General features: G+C 28.2%; 2 protein-coding genes across 4 annotated transcripts; one reads left to right on the top strand and one right to left on the bottom strand.

Moving 5' to 3' along the window:
• The first annotated feature begins 1183 nt into the window (after nucleotides 1-1183).
• On the top strand, nucleotides 1184-13299 carry LOC123262781 (huntingtin). 2 transcript variants are annotated; one of them, XM_044725196.1, is made up of 11 exons: nucleotides 1184-1410; nucleotides 1582-1728; nucleotides 1806-1989; nucleotides 2075-2353; nucleotides 2434-2575; nucleotides 2662-3009; nucleotides 3206-3750; nucleotides 3817-10458; nucleotides 10536-10699; nucleotides 10820-10907; nucleotides 13062-13299. In XM_044725196.1, exons 2-11 carry the CDS (start codon nucleotides 1646-1648, stop codon nucleotides 13191-13193), a joined length of 8607 nt encoding a protein of 2868 aa, XP_044581131.1. In that variant the 5' UTR covers nucleotides 1184-1410; nucleotides 1582-1645; the 3' UTR covers nucleotides 13194-13299. The 2 variants fall into 2 exon arrangements, with proteins under 2 accessions (XP_044581131.1, XP_044581130.1); XM_044725195.1 differs by having other exon boundaries at nucleotides 2662-3018.
• LOC123262804 (pickpocket protein 11-like) lies at nucleotides 12561-17773 on the bottom strand. Of its 2 annotated transcripts, XM_044725236.1 has the most exons (9): nucleotides 16555-17773; nucleotides 16046-16327; nucleotides 15783-15983; nucleotides 15476-15724; nucleotides 15033-15144; nucleotides 14670-14946; nucleotides 14451-14592; nucleotides 14249-14349; nucleotides 12561-13464 (listed from the first exon to the last, which is right to left on the bottom strand). In XM_044725236.1, exons 2-9 carry the CDS (start codon nucleotides 16264-16266, stop codon nucleotides 13307-13309), a joined length of 1461 nt encoding a protein of 486 aa, XP_044581171.1. In that variant the 5' UTR covers nucleotides 16267-16327; nucleotides 16555-17773; the 3' UTR covers nucleotides 12561-13306. The 2 variants fall into 2 exon arrangements, with proteins under 2 accessions (XP_044581171.1, XP_044581169.1); XM_044725234.1 differs by having other exon boundaries at nucleotides 16046-17773.
• Nucleotides 17774-17828: the final 55 nt, after the last annotated feature.

Genomic DNA, 17828 nt, shown 5'->3' with positions numbered 1-17828 from the left:
AAATTAAATAACGGTTACATAAAACTGTTTTATTTAAAAAAGATTCCTTTCCCGCGCTGAAACCTAGTATTTTGATACTCCCGGGCGAAAGAACTACAGTAATGGCGAATTTTCATACGACTAGCAACCATGTTGGTGTCAAAACTGAAAAAAATGGCGGTTGATTTTAAATTTTCTGTGTAACGAATGGGTTAGAACTAATGGGTTAGAGAATTATAAAGAAAAAAGTAAAAAATTTAGTATTCTTCGTTTATTCATTCACTTCTATCTTCTATAAAAAAATTTTATGGAGTTAATAAAAAAAATTAAAAATGATAGTTGATGGTTTCTTAACTATAAATGTTACCGAATACATTTCGGGTCTTATTATTAAGAACTATTATATAGAGTAAAGGATTGATAGTATTAAATAAATATTTTGAGTTTCAGAAAAATTTGACAATTTATTGGGTTGCGGTCAACTAGTCAGATCGACAACATTCCAAATTATTAAGACTCTAGAAAATTTAAAATTCCGCTACATTCAAAGTTTATAAAATACATTAGCTTAAATAGAATAACAGCCGAAAAACAATTTTGTAAATTATAAAACACCGGGTTATCGAATAAAAGTAAATATAAATCTTATATTCCTCAAGAGTTAAAATTAATTTGATTTCGAAAAAGGGTTGTTCAGACGTATATTCATCCGAATACTCACCTATCCGAATAATGATTCGGCCGAAAATTACTCATCCAAAAAATTGGAAGTTTTTCTTAGATGGTCCACCTTTACAATCATGAAATTTGAGTGTTTTCCATACATGCTTGTAAATTAAAATAAAATTAATTTTCAAAATTAATTAATTTAAAATTAATTAAAAAAATTTCTAATTCAATTATAAAATTATTTACATTTTTCTCTGGCTAAATGAGTGTTCGTCTGTTCATTCATTTTGATGCATAAATTTTCGTTGTTATGTTTTTTAATTTATTGAGACTTTGTGACTTTGAAAGATTCTATTAATATAGCTTTAGATTTTTCTTTATTTAAGATTATATTTTTCGGAATTTTAAAATTTGTAAAATTAATTATTTTAAATTACATTTAATATTTACTTTCTAAGTTCTAGTAATTTATTAATTCGGAATGTTGTCAATCTGACTAGTTGACTGCAATCCAATTTATTGAGTTGATAAAACTTTTATTATTTTTGACTGAGGACAGCCAGCGCTACTAGTGGACACTTGACATCATATAAATTCAATGTTTTGTTATTATCTATATGTTTTAGCCTCAAAATCTTGCAGACGTAAAAAAATTAAAATTATCCGCTGTAACATCAATAAGAACATTTAAATTGTGAAAACAATATTATTTGGCTGAATTTTGGTTAATATGGTTACTTTATAAGAATATTGATGTCAAAGGTAAAAAAATAATATCCTTTTATGATACTGATGAATACTTTAAGTGTTCCAAAAGAGTTGTTGATACTGTTTTAATCAAAGAAAATGATTGTAATAATATCAATGTTGTTTACTTATGATGTAGTAATTTATATATGTAATCAGTAATGGTGGCATAAATTGTTATTTTAATTCAACATCAAAATGAGTTGTATCTGAGTATTTTAGCAAAAATAACAATATAAAAATATAAAAAATGGCAAGTCTAAATAGTGTTATGAAGGCCATAGAAAGCCTTAATTCACACCAGGATGATGAACATGCTGATCTGCGATTGAGGTAATTAATTATGACAAAACAAAAAAATATTTTACTTACATTTGTCAATCAATAATTAAACTGATATTTGATTACAGAAAGGAAGAAAAGATGAATTATTGTTCAACTATAGCTAATGGAATTAGTTGTGCATCCGTCAGAAGTGCTCGTAATTTTTCACAAATTCTTAGCATGTCAGTAAGAACTTTATTAGATGTTTGTGCTGATATGAATGCAGATGTTAGATCAGTCGCTGATGAATGTCTCAACAAAATAATAAGAGTAACTAGTTTATTTCTTATATTTTTTAAAAGAATATTTAGTATTTTTGCACTTAAATTTAAGTAATAAATTAATTAATTTTTAGTCAATATCGGATGGGAATATTTTAAAAATTCAGTTTGAATTTTACAATGAAATCCACAAAAACGGTAATTGTCATTCTTTACGTGCAGCTTTACATCATTTTGGACATTTAAGTCATACAATAAGACCTGCTAAAGGCAAACCATATATTTCAAACCTAATTCCATGTATTGTAAATATTTCTCAAAGAACTGAAGAGTCATTAATAGAAACGTTATCTCAATCCTTGCCATCAATATTCAAAAGTTTAGGAATATTTATGTCAGATAGAGATGTAAAGGTATGTGCAATATGAATTGCAACATAAAATAATTCTTAATATTTATATAATTCAATAAAACAAAATAATTAATTTTTTAGACTTTACTAAAAGCTTTTTATCCAAATTTATCTTCATCACAAGCATTTTTTCGACGATGTGCAGCTAATATGATTTTAACAACATGTATTTATTGTCACAAACCTAAAATATCTTTATTTTATGTTATACGTTATCTTATAGGTAATTATATAAATTATTACAACTACTTAATTATTATTATGCTATAGTAAGATTTATTTTTCAATAAAATTATTCTTCTTTTTCAGATTCAATGATAACTATATCAAATGTTGGAGAAAGTTCTCATCTTGTGGTAGGGTCTTTAGGTTGTCTTCGAATAATGTTACCCTACATTGATAATTTATATAATGAAAATTCAGATTTTAATCATGATGAATGTGATAGTCTTCTACAAATATATAAATTATGTTTACGGTTTATACAGTGGCATTCAGATCACAATGTTGTTAATGCTGGCTTAGAAACTTTAGTTCAACTTTTACGCACCAGCAATCAAGAATTAATTACTATACTTACATCTAGTAATGGGATTAGCGTAAATGATAGTAAAATTGTATCTGTCGACGAAAATATCACTTTACCTTCAAATGACGGTAAATTTAGTAACAGTATAAAAATTTTAAATATATAAGTTTGGATTAATTACTGATTTAGGTCTATATTATCCATTAGTTATAAATCTAAATAACTAATACCTTATAATGTCTTTACTAATAAAGATAACAAGTTCAATCTTTATTTTACAGTGATACTGTCCATTTCACTTATAAAAATTGATTTAAATTTCAGATAGAGTTGATGAAGAAATTAGTGTAAAATGTATCAAGAATGTAGAAGATATTAATATATTAGAATCTAATGAATCAAATTTTATGAATGTCGTTGATGACACAAAAAAAAGTTTGAGTATAGGATCTATTGATGATTCGGATGTGCCTTTAAAATATTGTTGTCGTTATTTGTCATCAACCTTTTTACTGACAGGAACACCAGGTCAATTGGTTCCTGATGAACTGTTTCGAGTTAGTGTTAAATCACTTGCTTTGACAAGTATTGGTGCTATCGTTGGACTTTATCCAAATATATTTTTGATGACACTTGAAAAAAAACTAGATGTAAACAAAAAAGATGACCAAATGATTTCCGATGTTTTGTTGTATGCCGAACATTGTGATCCACAATTGCGAGGGAATGTTCCTATGATAATTGGATATTTTTTAAATACCATTTACATCAAGTATCAAGTTTCATATAATGAGTTTAAAGCTGAATTTTCACAAAGGCGTGAATGTAAATTTCATCAGTTGGAATATTTAATTAAAATTTTCGCAAAGGTATTTATTATTTTTTTAGTCAACTAGAATTGATTTTGATAGTAACAAATTAATTCACTTCTTTAGGCTTTAGATGATGAATCTGCAATAACATGTCGTCAATCACTTGTTGCTCTCAACATTTGTTTATCATCTCTTCTTGAGTCTGAAGATAGCATTCAAGGAATTACATTAATTTGGCGGCTTTTACCCTTGGCAGATAATTTATATTTTCTTGTGAAAATGAAATTAGTACAAGTGCTGAGTGAACTTCCCTATATTTCAATCAACTATCTTACTAAAAATTCAAAATTCCAAGAAGAAGTTTTAAATACATTTATAAAATTGTTGAGTGATCCGGATCCTCGAGTTCGGCAAGAAACAAGTGGTGCTATTGTAAAATTTGTTGAAGTGGCATGTTATGAAAATCAATTTGATGATGAAGTAATTCATAAAGCTTCATGCTTCACTGAGCATCAGTATTTGAATCGTCTAATTTCAATCAATCAAAAAGGAATTCCGGCATACAATGCCGAGTATAATTTTTTTGTTAATGGATTAGTAGAACCTTATTATTCTTTTTACGTGGATAAATGTTGGAGCCCTTATCATCAAAAAAAAGTAGAAAATGCTCTGTCCATTGTGATTAGTTTATTGATTGAACAATTACCTGCTCATTCGTCAAAACATTTATCGTATGGCTGTTTTCAGACATTGTGTAAGTTGAGCCAAGTATATTCTACAACTTTATTTTCAGGTGCATGGGACTGCAAATTACCTAAAAGCTTAAGTATAAAAAACAATCCGATATTATATTCAAGTAATCGAAACATTAATAATGATACTAATATGGATATGTTATTACTAAATGATCCTCTATCGCCAATCAGCGTTAAACTTTTAAGTCTTGTTCTTTCATTGATTACTTCAGATCCAGTGAGTTTAGATTTAGCGACTCACAAAAATTTAATCACTTTAGCAGGTAATTTGCTTTCTGGAATATCATTAAAACATATAAAAACTATCAACATTAGTGAAAAAAAAGAATCGTTAGATAACACGTCAAAACTGTGGAATTTATTTGATAATATGGAAATCAATAATTATTTTGAACTTTTATTTAAACATATAATGAGGCTTATAAAAATTTACGTTCATGTTATTGAAGATATTCAAATCCCATCTTCCCATGGTAAATCAAATTTTGTTTCATTTCCAAATATACAATCAATATCACCTAGAAAAAAATTAGGAACTCAAGCAGATCATAAGCCTAAAGAACGGGGTGAAAAGGGTCTTACGAATTCTTCCAAACTAGGAAAAGAATCTGAAAATTCTTTTTATGACATTCCGCATTACGTCAAGTTATATGAGATTTTACAAGCTGCACATTTAAATTATAATTCGACTATTGACACTGATGCAAGCCAAATGTATTTAGGTCTACTGAATGCATCGCTAGAAGTATTATCTCAAATATTAGAAATAGCAAGTACCTATGAAACTCGAAAAGTTACCGAAGAAATACTTCGTTGTCTTGAAAGTACGCTTTCTCTTTCAGTTACAATGACAATTCAATGTGTACGACAGTTGCTTAAAAGTTTATTTGGAATGAATTTAAGTGTAAGATGGAGTGAATTTGACGATATTAAAAGCGTAGATAAAGCTACTAAAAGTAATTCGGAAGATGTCAGAAGAGGATTGCATGAACGCTGTGTTCAAAAGCCGTTAAAATACATGACGGATTTTATAAAGTCAATGGGAAATAATTGCAATTATAATGAATATGATATAGAAAAAACAACAAGCTCCAAATTAACTCAACAAAAGGATCAAAGTCATAAATTAGCCATGTTATTTAAATCATTTACTCAATCCAACAATCAAAAAGCATTTTTTGCAACTTTTATTCGCATCTTTGAACCGATGGTAATCAAATCTCTAAATTTATACACAACTACTAACTCAGTATCGTGTCAATGTCAAGTTTTAAGTTTGTTAAGTCAATTAGTTCAATTTCATGTTAATTATTGTCTTTTAGATACTGACAAGACTTTCATTAATTTTGTGTTGAGCCAATTTAGTTTTATTGAGGAATCAAAACTTATGCAAGTTGATCGTTTATTGCCGAAAATTTTTACTTTTTTCGTTCATCTTTCCTATGAAAAATTCCATACAAAGATGGTTATTGAAATTCGAGAAGTAATAAAATTATGTGATGGATTATTAGCTAGTGGTCAGCCTCCTGTAAGTCATTGCATTCCTGCAATCATTCCAATTGTTGAAGATATTTTTTTAAGACGTTCTAAGTTTTCGACAAACACAACAGATAATACTGAATTAGACACAACACGAGAATATTTGATGTCAATGATGCTAAGACTAGTAGAATATGATCAAATACTGTTACTTTTAGCTCAATGTCTTCAAAAATGTCGACATGATGAAAATGGTGAAGAAAAATGGAAAAAATGGTCAAGAATGATCATAGATGCGGTTCTACCAGCTTTATCATCTGGGCTTATAAAAGTCGAATGTGAAAGTGTAATGATTGCTCTTATCAAATTATTTTCTGTGATTTCTCCAGTTGTTTTACGACCTGTAGATTCTCTTTTGAAGATATTTTTTATGGATCCGCCAGAAGAGGGAGATTCTTTAATTAAATTTGAACGATGGTTAGGAAGAGTTAACATCATTTTTTTGACTCTTATATCGTATAATAAAGAAGAAAATATTCTTACAAGATTATCCGAGTTTACAGTATGCATGAAAGATTTTATTGATAATATAAATCTTTTTGATTTTCCTTCTATTTATACTGATCTCGTTGATTCATTTAATGCAATTAATATCAAATCTAATTCGCCATCTCCAGAAGAAATATTCACCTTATTTATTTTCAAAGTTATATTAATTTCTGCTGCTAAAATTTATCTGATTATAAATTCAGTGGAGTATTATCATAAATTAATGAAATCGCCGCAAGATAGTTGTTTTTTTCATGAGCTTGTTTTCTTTCTCCAATTATGTATTTATCTATTTGAATCTGGAAATTATAGCAAAATTACAAATACGGCAATGGATATGGTTAAAATTAAAAATATTCATCCGGTGAAACAATTGAATCAATTTATGTTTGATATTTCAACAAAACACAATCCTTTTGTCGCGATACAGTGGATTCACATGATGGCCATTTTAAAATATAATGAACTAAGTTTTTGGTCTAAGTTTTTAGAAAATAAACTTTCCAAAGAAGATGACTTAGATGATGGTATTTCAAGATCAAATAATGGAAAGATTGTAAAAATTAATTCAAAATTATTACGTCAATGCACAACCATATTATTCTGTAATTATATTTGTGATAATATGAACGATACCGAATTATTGCAGTGGTTAGTATCGAATCATACTGAAGACATTATACATCTTGAAAATGAGTCACCGACAATAAATTTTGTAACAAGTGAAATACAGAAAAATGAAAAAATTAGTAAAATATTTATACAAGAAATTGCTATAAAGCGATTTGATTATTCTCAACCATTGCTAATAAAAAAATTGTTACAATTACTAGATTGCACACATGAAAGTCAAAGCGGAGCAGTAATTTTAACTCTGATATCCAACTTTATTTTTTCTTCTCGTATAATTATTGTGAAAATGGCTACTAAAATATTATGTAAGAAAATTAATATCCTTTTAGATTTCAACTCTGATCAAGTTTTTGAACAATTATCACGAGAAAATTTATCTAATTTAATTAAAATTTTCAACACTGCAAAATTGACTCGAAAGTATTCAACACTAGTTGATCATATTAATAAGCTAGTTATCAAGTTTTACCATATTCCTCCAATAAACGAGGATCTCCATCAAAATTTTGACTTACAAACTTTGAAGAATATTCAATTAGATGAGCAATGGTTCACTTCACAAGTGAGATTTAAATGTAACCAAGCTAGCCAGCCAGTAGAATTTACTGAATGTGCTGAACTATTAAGCAGTCTTAACCGCGAATGTTGCGATAAAATTATAATGTCACAAGAATTTAATTTAAAAATTTTAAAAGAATGTATAAAACTTGGAGTACAAATAACTTTAAAAAATTACATAAATAGGATTGTTTTTCCGAAGAGTAATAATAATTTTTCCGAGCCAAGGAATGAGGACCAATCATACTCTAAATGTTTATCACCACTTTATCTATCTGCAAAGCAATGTTTATCTAGTCATATGCAGTGTATAAATAAATTAATAGAAAATAATTCAAATGTACAGGGTAGTGTTACAGATGATCGAGAAGTACAATATGCAATAAGATTTAAAGTTTTAATAGAAGATCAAGCTTATCGTGAAAAGTTATTTATAATTATTCCTGCTGTGACAATAATTATGAAATCTATTCGACAACTTAACGATCAAGATATTTTGTGTACTGATTTAAAGTTTAATGAAGAGCTTGCTAAATTTTCTACACTGTGTTTAGAAGTCATGTACTGGATGATTCATATCAATAATAATTCTGTTAATTATTTCAAACCTCATTATTTAGATCTTTGTTTAAATTGTTCTATTGAAATACTTCAAAACCGGGAAGTTTGCCAAATTTTCGGAGATGAGAATCACTACACTTGGGTTTGCTCTGCTATTAATAATCTTACGAAATTTGTAGAGTTTTGGCATTTACCAAAAAATTTATCCAACTCAAGTAATTATTTAAGTAAACAAGAATTTTTGCCAAAAGTAGATGATAGCAGTTTAACAGAAGCCTTAAAAAATGAGTTTACAAATGGATATGCTCGTGCTTGTCTTCAAATGGCTAGTCTTATTATTTGGGTAGAAAAAGCACATTTTGAAAATAAAGAACAGATTATTCCTAGTTTCAGCATAAACTCTATAATTAGACTTGTTGTAATAATGAGCCGTCAAGAATTAGTTAATTCATTTGTCCTAACGCCCCCACTGGTATGGAAACATGGATGGCACATTGAAGGATCAGGTACTACCATGTGTCATTTTCCTTTATTGCTTTCCACTTCAGAATCAAATTTCTTACAAGATTTAAATGTATTGGGACAATTTGTTTATCGGATTACGTTGCTTGGATGGACATCTCGTCATCAGTTTGAAGAAATCTGGATGGCCCTGCTAAGTGTTTTAAGTTCATCATCCAGTGAAAATAAAATATTTAACGGAATAGATGATGAAGGAAATATTGAAGCTATAATACTTGCTGTACAAGGAATCACTAGATTATTAATACAGACACTGATGCTTCCATATCCAGGATATCCAATAAATTGTAGTGTAATGCATCATACTCGAGACCGACCATTATCTCTCAAAAAAATAGCATCACAAAGATTATATATAATTCAAAATCTTATTTCATCTCAATATGAAAATATGGACGAATTTAGTATGAATACTGATTTATTTAAAAGTATAACAAAATCTCTTGATTCTGAACATTTATTCGGGCGAGGAAATATTGAGCGAGATAAAGCAAATAGTGGATACGATTACTTCTTCTACAGTCAACTTTCAGTTCAATATTTGTGGTCTTTGTGCTCGCTTCACGAAGACAAGCTTTCAGCATCAGTTCTCAAATTAAAAGACAAACGAAATCAGTCACTTGCTTGCAATTATCTTGACTTGGATTCATGTGTAAGATTTTTAATTGAATTTTACAGTCGCTGGATGACGCCATGTGCAAATACTTTTCCTAGATTATTAAATGAAGTGGTGAAGAGTATCATAGCTATTTCAGAGCTTTTTGTTGAAAGAAACCAATTTCAATGGATGTTTGACAGTTGCTGGGAAATGGAACAGATTTATCCCATTGACGATGAAATTTTGCATCACTCATTGACATTTGCTATTTGTAAAGCTGCTGCTGTTTTGATACCGTTAGATATTGAGAGCTTAGAAAAAGTTAAACAAGTTATTGATCAAGGATTAAAATCAAAGTACTTTCCTTGTCAAGTAGCAACTCTTCACGGAATTTTGTATTTATTACAAAGTGCAGTTGAAGCTAATTGTGAAGAAACAATTAACATGATTCATCCAATAGCTGTCAACTATATTCAAAATTATGTAGATGTTAAACAATCTAACGATATAACTCTGAATCAATGTGAACAGCACCAACAAATACTGTGGGCATTGATATATTTTCTTCACGAACACATTAAAGAAACTACATCATCAGATACGGAAACGTTTGCAGTATTAGAATTAGCATCTACATTAACTAGTTCATCAACTATTTCTGTCGCTCTCCATCGAACTCTCATTCAGGGCTTTGAAAGGCTAATTGCTACAAAAAATGTTACAATACGAGAATCTGAACAAATAGTAAAGTTATCTTTAGAAAGATTAAAACAACCTAATGTTTTTTTTATAATACCATCTCTCAAACTGCTGATAACGTGTATGTATGTTGAAGTAGCAGATCGTATTAATGAAACAACTGCTTCAACTAAGGAACAATCACTTCTAAACATTAATCCTGAAGCTCTCATGATGACAATAGAAAAAACATCAGCTATATTTGACAGAATAAAACGAGGTTATTTAAGCGAAGTTAAAATTCTTAGTTCTGTTTTAATAGAAATTCTTGAAGATTTTTTTCCACCTTTTGAAATTTTGACTAAAGTAATAAGTGAGTTTTTGTCCCCTCAGCAACCTCATCAAAAATTGATTGTAAAAATTGTTTTTAAGGTAAGATTACATATTAAGTATGTATTTTATTAATTTTTTAATAATTTCAATAGAACAAAATTTTTAAAATTATTCAGATATGTGAACGAGTTGCAAGCAATGTTGATCAACTCACGTTCTTCCAAGATTGGTTAATATTTAGCTTACCAAATTTTATTCAGAGTTTGCCTGCACTCACATTCACTTGGTGTTTATCCTGTTTTTTTATTAGTGCGTCGACAAATCCATGGCTCAGAGCTTTGTATCCTTTAATAAAAAAAAAAAAAAAAAAAAATTATTTTTAAAAATAAGTAGAGACATACTATAATTGTTCTTAGTCTTTACGACATAAATAAAATATTTTCTTTAACAAACTTTTTAGATTTCCTTATGTACAGTCAAGAAGAGGTAAATATGAGTGTGAAGACAAACAAATATTATTTATTTCTTCATTGGATTTTTTTCAAAAGGTACTTATAATTGAACTCAGATAAAAATTAATTTTTAATAGGTAGTTTTAATTGCATATCTATTTTCTTAGAATTTTTTTTCAAATTTGGTAATTGTTTAGATATGAGACTTTAAGAATCTTTGAGTGTAAAAAATTGAAAAATTAACTTATTTAATTTTTTTTTTCTTCATTTTATTCTTTATTGCAGTAGATTTATGAATATAATTGGAAAAATATGAGATAATAAGCTTTTCGATTGCAGTTTAAAAATTTTAAGTAAAAAAATTTAATTCTTGTTATGTTTTTTATTGAAATGTTTCATACATCAATTTTTAGAGTACCATATTATTTTGGGTCCTATCTTTTTCTCTTCTTGCACTCATCGAGAGAAACCATACTATCTTTGTCGTACTCGCAAAAGCAAAGCTATTGCAAATTCATGAATTTTTCTTAAACAGATAAATATTTCGTAAAAAACGCTCTGATAGAGAATAGATAATTAAATAATCTATCGAGGAGCAGAGAATTTTTATTTTTTACATTTTTCTTTGTTTAAGAGAAATCTACATAGCTGCAATAGCTGGAACAGATTCTAAAATATCATCAAGAACTGAACAAGTCAAAGAAAAAGATGTCATGATATTATAATTTAAATATTTTTTATGAATTTTTGAAAAATTTGTAAGTTTTGACAAAGTTTATCGGTGATACGATAATTTTTCAATATTTTTACATTTTTTTCATTTTTTATATCAATGATAAAATAATTACGAAAAAAAATTTCTTTTCGAGGATTAATTTTTCGAATTTTCACAATTTCGGGTTTGATTTCGTTAGTTCTACTAAATTGTTCAACGTCTAAATAATTACTGCAGTTTTCCTTAAGAGCCGATCCCAGCTATTAGATGTTCGTGAATTTCTTCTAAATAAAGAAAAATTTTAGAAAAAAGTTCTTACTACTCGATAGATTATTTAATCATCTATTTTCTATCAGAGTGTTTTTTAAGAAATTTTCATTTGTTTAAGAAAAATTCAAACATCTGCAATAGCTTTGTTGATGTGAATGCAATAAAGATAGTACGGTTTCTCTCGATAAGTGCGAGGCGATGAAAAGATGGAACCTGTATTTAAGATTGCTACAAAAAAAACTGAATTAATATTAATTATACAAAAGCTATTAAATATTTAAATATAAATTTAATTCATAGTTACAACACAGTTTCTAAAATATTATTAATCTTTTGAAAAACATTTTTTTATTTTTTGTTCTTTGGCAGAACTTCGTTTTATGATAAAAGAAAACTTTTCACCAAAATTCATCCAAATTGAAAGGGGTCGATTCCAACTATTGGTCGATTTGATATGGAATGACCCATATATAAAACTTATCAGACTTAACAAAAATAATCATAAACTACAAAAAAAAAGAAAAAATATTCTTGATTTTAACCCCTTTTTAGTGTAAAAATACCAGGTAAACAGGAACCTATTAAAAAAAATAGGTAGGTGTGCGCTGTTGAAAAAATTTCAGAAACTTCTGAATCGATTGTTCTGAAATTTCAATTGCATATTCTGTACACTTATCGCTATATCCCGTTGCAGAATTATAAATTTTTCTGCAAAAATAATAAAATGGAAAATAAGTTTTTTTTGCGTGATTTTTCGCAAAAAATATCAATTTTTCACTAATTCTGCTACATGATATAACGATAAGTGTACAGAATATGCAATTGAAATTTTATAAGAATCTATTTAGAAGTTTCTGAAATTTTTTCAACAGCGCACACCAACCTATTTTTTAAGGACTCCTGTTTACCTGGCATTTATTATACACTAAAAAATTGGTTAAAATCAATAAAAAATTTTTTTATTATTTATGAATGTTTTTGTTAAGCCTAACAAGTTTCATATGGATAAACATAACAGTATTCTCAAAAAAATTTATAAAAATAGCGTTATTTTTCATACATCCAAAGTAGATTAACTTCTTAAATTATGTTTGAAATTATTTATAGGTAAAATTGAGTAAGAGATAGTTGAAATTCTAATAAAATTAGTACATTATAGTTTGCGTGATACAACTACTTAAATAGCGAAGACATAAAAATGTGCAAGCTTACATTTGACTTTCTGCTATTTTAACTATTTTATGTTTGTTATAAATATTTTGCAGTTATCAAATAAATCTCAAAAAGAGGCTTTCATTACATGCTTCTCTACAGCCGAAACTGAATTAACATCTCCTATTGGTGATATTGTGACATCTTTACAAAGTATTACCAATGACCATCATATTCAACAATAATTAATTGTAAATAAAATATTTGTGTATAGTCGTCACAAGAACATTTAAAGTAACTTATTATTTAATTTGTAAATATTATCAATAATAATAATTATTATTTTTTGAATGTTTGACTATTTAATTTTATTGAACCATGTGACCGATTCTGTTTTATTTTTTTTATCGAATTTTTGTTTATACCAACATAAACGTAATGTAGCAAAATACAAAATTTCCATGAAGGATATGACGGATGCCCCCAAAAAGAGTCCTGCTGCCCCTCCGACAGAAGCTGAATAATCATAATTGATATGTTTTAATATTGTTTCTCGGTCACTTTCAAAGGTAAACCGTAGTAAATGTATTTTAAGAAATTTTGTTTTTCTCATCACTTTTTGGAAAATATTCTAAATCGAGAAATGTAAAGCTTCAGCAATAGTTAGTCGTACGTTCTTATTTAGAAAATTTATTTTATATGATTCCAAAATTCATTTGAAACGTGATTAGAAAAATAAAATTTTTAAAAATAGATTTATCACAGCCTAAAATTTTGGTTATTATTTACAAGGTAGGTCAACCCTATTTTGGGCCATAATTAAGTGAAAAGTTAACATTTTTCAATTTTTTTTATTCTGCTTATTTTTACGGGGCATTTATGATAAAAAATGTCGTGAAAGAAAAAAATAAAGATTTCGATGCTTTTTTGCCTTTAAAAGTTGGAAAAAAAATAGACTTTCATGCTTTTGGATTAAATTTCTATTTTATCTTTTTTTGATGTTTATGATATATATTTTTTTTTGAAAAGTACATAAAAAAAACGATCAATTAAAAAAAAATGATCAATTTGATAAAAAATGATCAATTTTTAATATTAAGTAGCAAGTAACAAGTAGCAAGTAGCAAATTTACTTCTAATTTACACCTAAGTTACACCTAATTACTACTTTTTTGCTACTGACCGTATACCTGTCCCTGCATGAAAACACACCGCACGGGAGGGGTTAACATGGCCCAGCATGGGTTGATCCCACTTGTAAATAATTACCAAAATTTTTTATGAGTCATATTAATACTACCTAGAAAATCATTGAATCCAAATAATTGTTCACGTTTAAACTTATCTGTAGGAAATACGATAGTAACTGTTACTACTGCATCCGCTGGAGATCCTTTTTTTCTGCAAAAAAAAAATCATGTCATTATGATTAGCAAAAATTTTGTATTTATAGAATTACTTATTTATCATTTCTTCCTTTAGGTTACTTTCAGACAACTTACAATTCGATTGTCGAGAATGATTCTTCAAGATAAAATGTTGTGTCACAATCTGCATAGCAATCACATTCTTCCAACGACAGAACTTTGTCGAGATTCTTACCAATGCATTGAAGTTGGTTGGAATCACATATTGGTATTCCGTCTGAAATATTAGAATAAATTCATTAATTGATAAATAAAAAGAAAGCAATCGTTAAATGGTCGTGTCATAACACTTACTTGTAGGTCTAGCAAAATGTGGATAACAACCACAAATTCTCAGTATATTATTATACCTACATTCAAGAGAACACATTGCTTTAGTATAAATTGGCCACATTTTGAGTTTACCTTCATCGGACAACATGCACTTCCGTTGTCTTAATGATAGTTCTGTAACTTGATTTGAGCTACTTATTTCACCAACAAAGAGTGTTAATTGGGACATAGCTGTGCGCATTGACTTGTAGAATTTGTTTTCCAGAGTTACAGCTGAACCAGGATAGTAAATACTGATCTGTGAAAATAATTATTTCGGCGATATTTAGAACTGACAAAAAAATTATACCATTGAAATGCATAGTCAAATAATATTGGACTTACCATAACATCATGAGTTTTTATTTTGATAGTGTTTGGTATTTCTCGATTTTTATAGTTATAAAAATTATCACCAGAAAGTGGTAAAATTGTCCAATTGTTGCTTTGCCAATATCTGAAAATTAATGATTGTTTATCGAATTAACCTGAGTGAGAATAATAAAATTAAAATTGATATCAAAGATGACTCTGATTAAGAAAAGGAATTCGGAAATAGTTTTTCGATGCAAAATATATATTTATATAGAGTTTAAATTAAATTCGTTTATATCTTTTCAAGTTGTCTTGACTTATTTTAAATTTCTTTTTCTAAGCAAGAGACGGTTTAGGTCACAATTTACATAATTAACTAATTATATAAATGTTACACTTATAGATGTAACCATAAAAATTTTGACTTACACAAATTTTATAGGCTTATATAAGTAGGTTTTTAAAATACTTACTCCACTGAAGAATATGGACTGACATAATTATTAAACGCTAGACAAAATCCTTGTTCAGTAACAACCCATGTAGCTTTGTTTAAATCTGAAGAGGAATAATCGACATCTGGCTTAAGATCATTTAAAATTGATAACCACTTCGTAGGTTCGACAGCAGTAAACTCGGGTGTTTGATCAAATGTGGAGTACGTTGCATTAGAAAGGAATTGAAAGAAGTATCTATTATCAGTGGTATTTGCTAAATTGTACCTGTGAAAAATAATTATATTAAATATATAATAATATTACTTGAGTATTATAATTATACTTTTTGAAAACTTCTGGAAATTTACTCTCATCCATGCGAACTATTGGACATGCTATCACAGCTGGGTGAGTGATTTTGAATCGTCGATATTCATGATCGAAAACAACTACTGTAGAGAAATCTTGATAACGTTGCCAGAATGTCAATGATAAAAATATTAAACTGATGAACGCTCCAATTATAAAGAATGCGGCTAAAAAACTAAAACATGAACAATAAAATTTTGAAATATGGTAAAGTTTTTAAGAATCTTTGAATTTTACCGTTCGATTACATGTCGCCGAGGTGCTGTCATGTGATTAAAGCCATGAATACTTGAAGAGCTAGCAAAATCGATATAATATTTTTGAAACAGAGTTTTTGCTTGAATTTTACTCATGCCTATATTTGTAGTAAATGAATCGTCTTCGGAATAATCAATTTTCTTTAGATTATTAAAATCATTGATGTAAAAAATTTTTGATGAATTGACTTTTTCTTTCATTTTGAAAAATTTTTCTACTCAAATTTTTCTTCGTAAACCTTATTTACGGAACTAACGAACTCTATGTAGAAACAGAAATGTTATAGCTGCAAACCTCGACCAGACAGTTGATAATTGTGACATGAATATTGTACAATTTTAAATATTTAAAACATTCAGTTTGATAATTTCAAGATAAGATGCATTCATGATATAAGAAATAAATTTTAATATAACATAGTTACATGTCACACGCAATTTTAATCTATTAGGTTTATAAAAACATAATACAGCTCTTTAGATAGTTACTTTGTCAAGGTATAATCATCAGGTTGTCCATTTTTTACCAAGTTAGTTTATTTTCTTGCAGCGTACCGTAATTTTTAATTGATGATCCAAAAAAAAAAATATCAGACAGCAAAAATTAGCTTTCAATTTTCAGACTAAATCGTTCCGCATTTTAACGATAGATTTCTCATTTAAATAACAAAGGGTTTTGTGACTTTTCACATTTCATTTTTAACTTCCCGCTAAGAAAATTTAAAATTTTCAAAAAAATAGGAAAGTTATTGGTTTCACCCCGATTTCGAAAATCGAGTTTTTATCATCAGATATCGACGTTTTTACGTCCTGGGAAGCTTATTCTGACTAATTTTACGATGACGTTAGCATATCTGTATGTGCGTATGAAAATTTGAATCGATTCGACCCGATAGATTTTAAGAAATTCCAAAAAAAGCCAAAAAAAAAAAATTTGTCAAAATCATGTTTTTTCAAAATAACTTTCGAGCGGCTAAACCAATCGTCTCTATGACCCAATAACCTTGTATATAATTATACTCTGTATTGTTTAATATGAAATTTTCTTTAAAAAAAAAAAAAAGTACAAGAGCAATGGTAATAAAAAACAATAATAAAAGAAGAAGTTAATAATTTGGAAACCCCATGATTTACATTACAGACTTCCCATTAATATTGGTTCAATAAGCTGTCTCCAGCATCAAATAGCGTTGAGAAGATCACAAGAGAAGCAAACAAATCTCTCATAGAGATGCCGTGTATTGGCCAAGAGGATCCGGCATCCCGGTGATCCCGGTGTAGCTCTTACTGGATGAGAGATGCTAATGTCTAAGATGTCTTAAGAAGTATGGAGGGTAGAGGTACAGCGGGACACTTTTTCAACTTTCCCCCCATATAAGACGGTTCTCCTTACCTCTACTCTCCATACTTAAGAAGCTATCTGACTATTCCTATGAGTATGTCCGTACGTCAGCTCAGTAGATTTTGGAAAAATTAAAAAAAAAATTTACACAAAATTCTTCTCTAAAATTACTTTCAAACTAGTGAATTAATCGTTTCTAAATCTAATCCGCCCTTAATTTAAAAAAATTACATCGATTGCAGCAAAAGCCACATCAAAATCAGTTTTACAATTCAAGAAATATTTAAATTCTAAATTTTTTGACAAAATTCCAACACTATTACCAACACCACTACTAGGTTTGTAAGCTCGAAGATATATTTCTCTTAAGGCAGAACTAAAAATTCAGAGTGGAGCAGCAAGAAAAGCCATTGTGCGAATA

This window comes from Cotesia glomerata, linkage group LG4 (assembly GCF_020080835.1).
Source record: "Cotesia glomerata isolate CgM1 linkage group LG4, MPM_Cglom_v2.3, whole genome shotgun sequence".
In the NCBI taxonomy this organism is placed as follows: Eukaryota; Metazoa; Arthropoda; class Insecta; order Hymenoptera; family Braconidae; genus Cotesia; species Cotesia glomerata.
The sequence above is the reverse complement of the archived record's forward strand: the minus strand, read 5'-3'. Positions and strand labels throughout refer to the sequence as shown.

Bases quoted from the DNA above. Each gene is read 5' to 3' on its own strand.
- LOC123262781 (XM_044725195.1), top strand. From the start codon at position 1,646: ATGGCAAGTCTAAATAGTGTTATGAAGGCCATAGAAAGCCTTAATTCA. The intron at 2,576-2,661 runs GTAATTATATAA...CTTCTTTTTCAG, and splicing joins TGTTATACGTTATCTTATAG to ATTCAATGATAACTATATCA. The intron at 10,459-10,535 runs GTAAGATTACAT...AAAATTATTCAG, and splicing joins TTGTAAAAATTGTTTTTAAG to ATATGTGAACGAGTTGCAAG.
- LOC123262804 (XM_044725234.1), bottom strand. From the start codon at position 16,266: ATGAAAGAAAAAGTCAATTCATCAAAAATTTTTTACATCAATGATTTT. The intron at 15,145-15,475 runs GTAAGTATTTTA...ATTAATTTTCAG, and splicing joins AGTCCATATTCTTCAGTGGA to ATATTGGCAAAGCAACAATT. The intron at 14,947-15,032 runs GTAAGTCCAATA...TTATTTTCACAG, and splicing joins TAAAAACTCATGATGTTATG to ATCAGTATTTACTATCCTGG.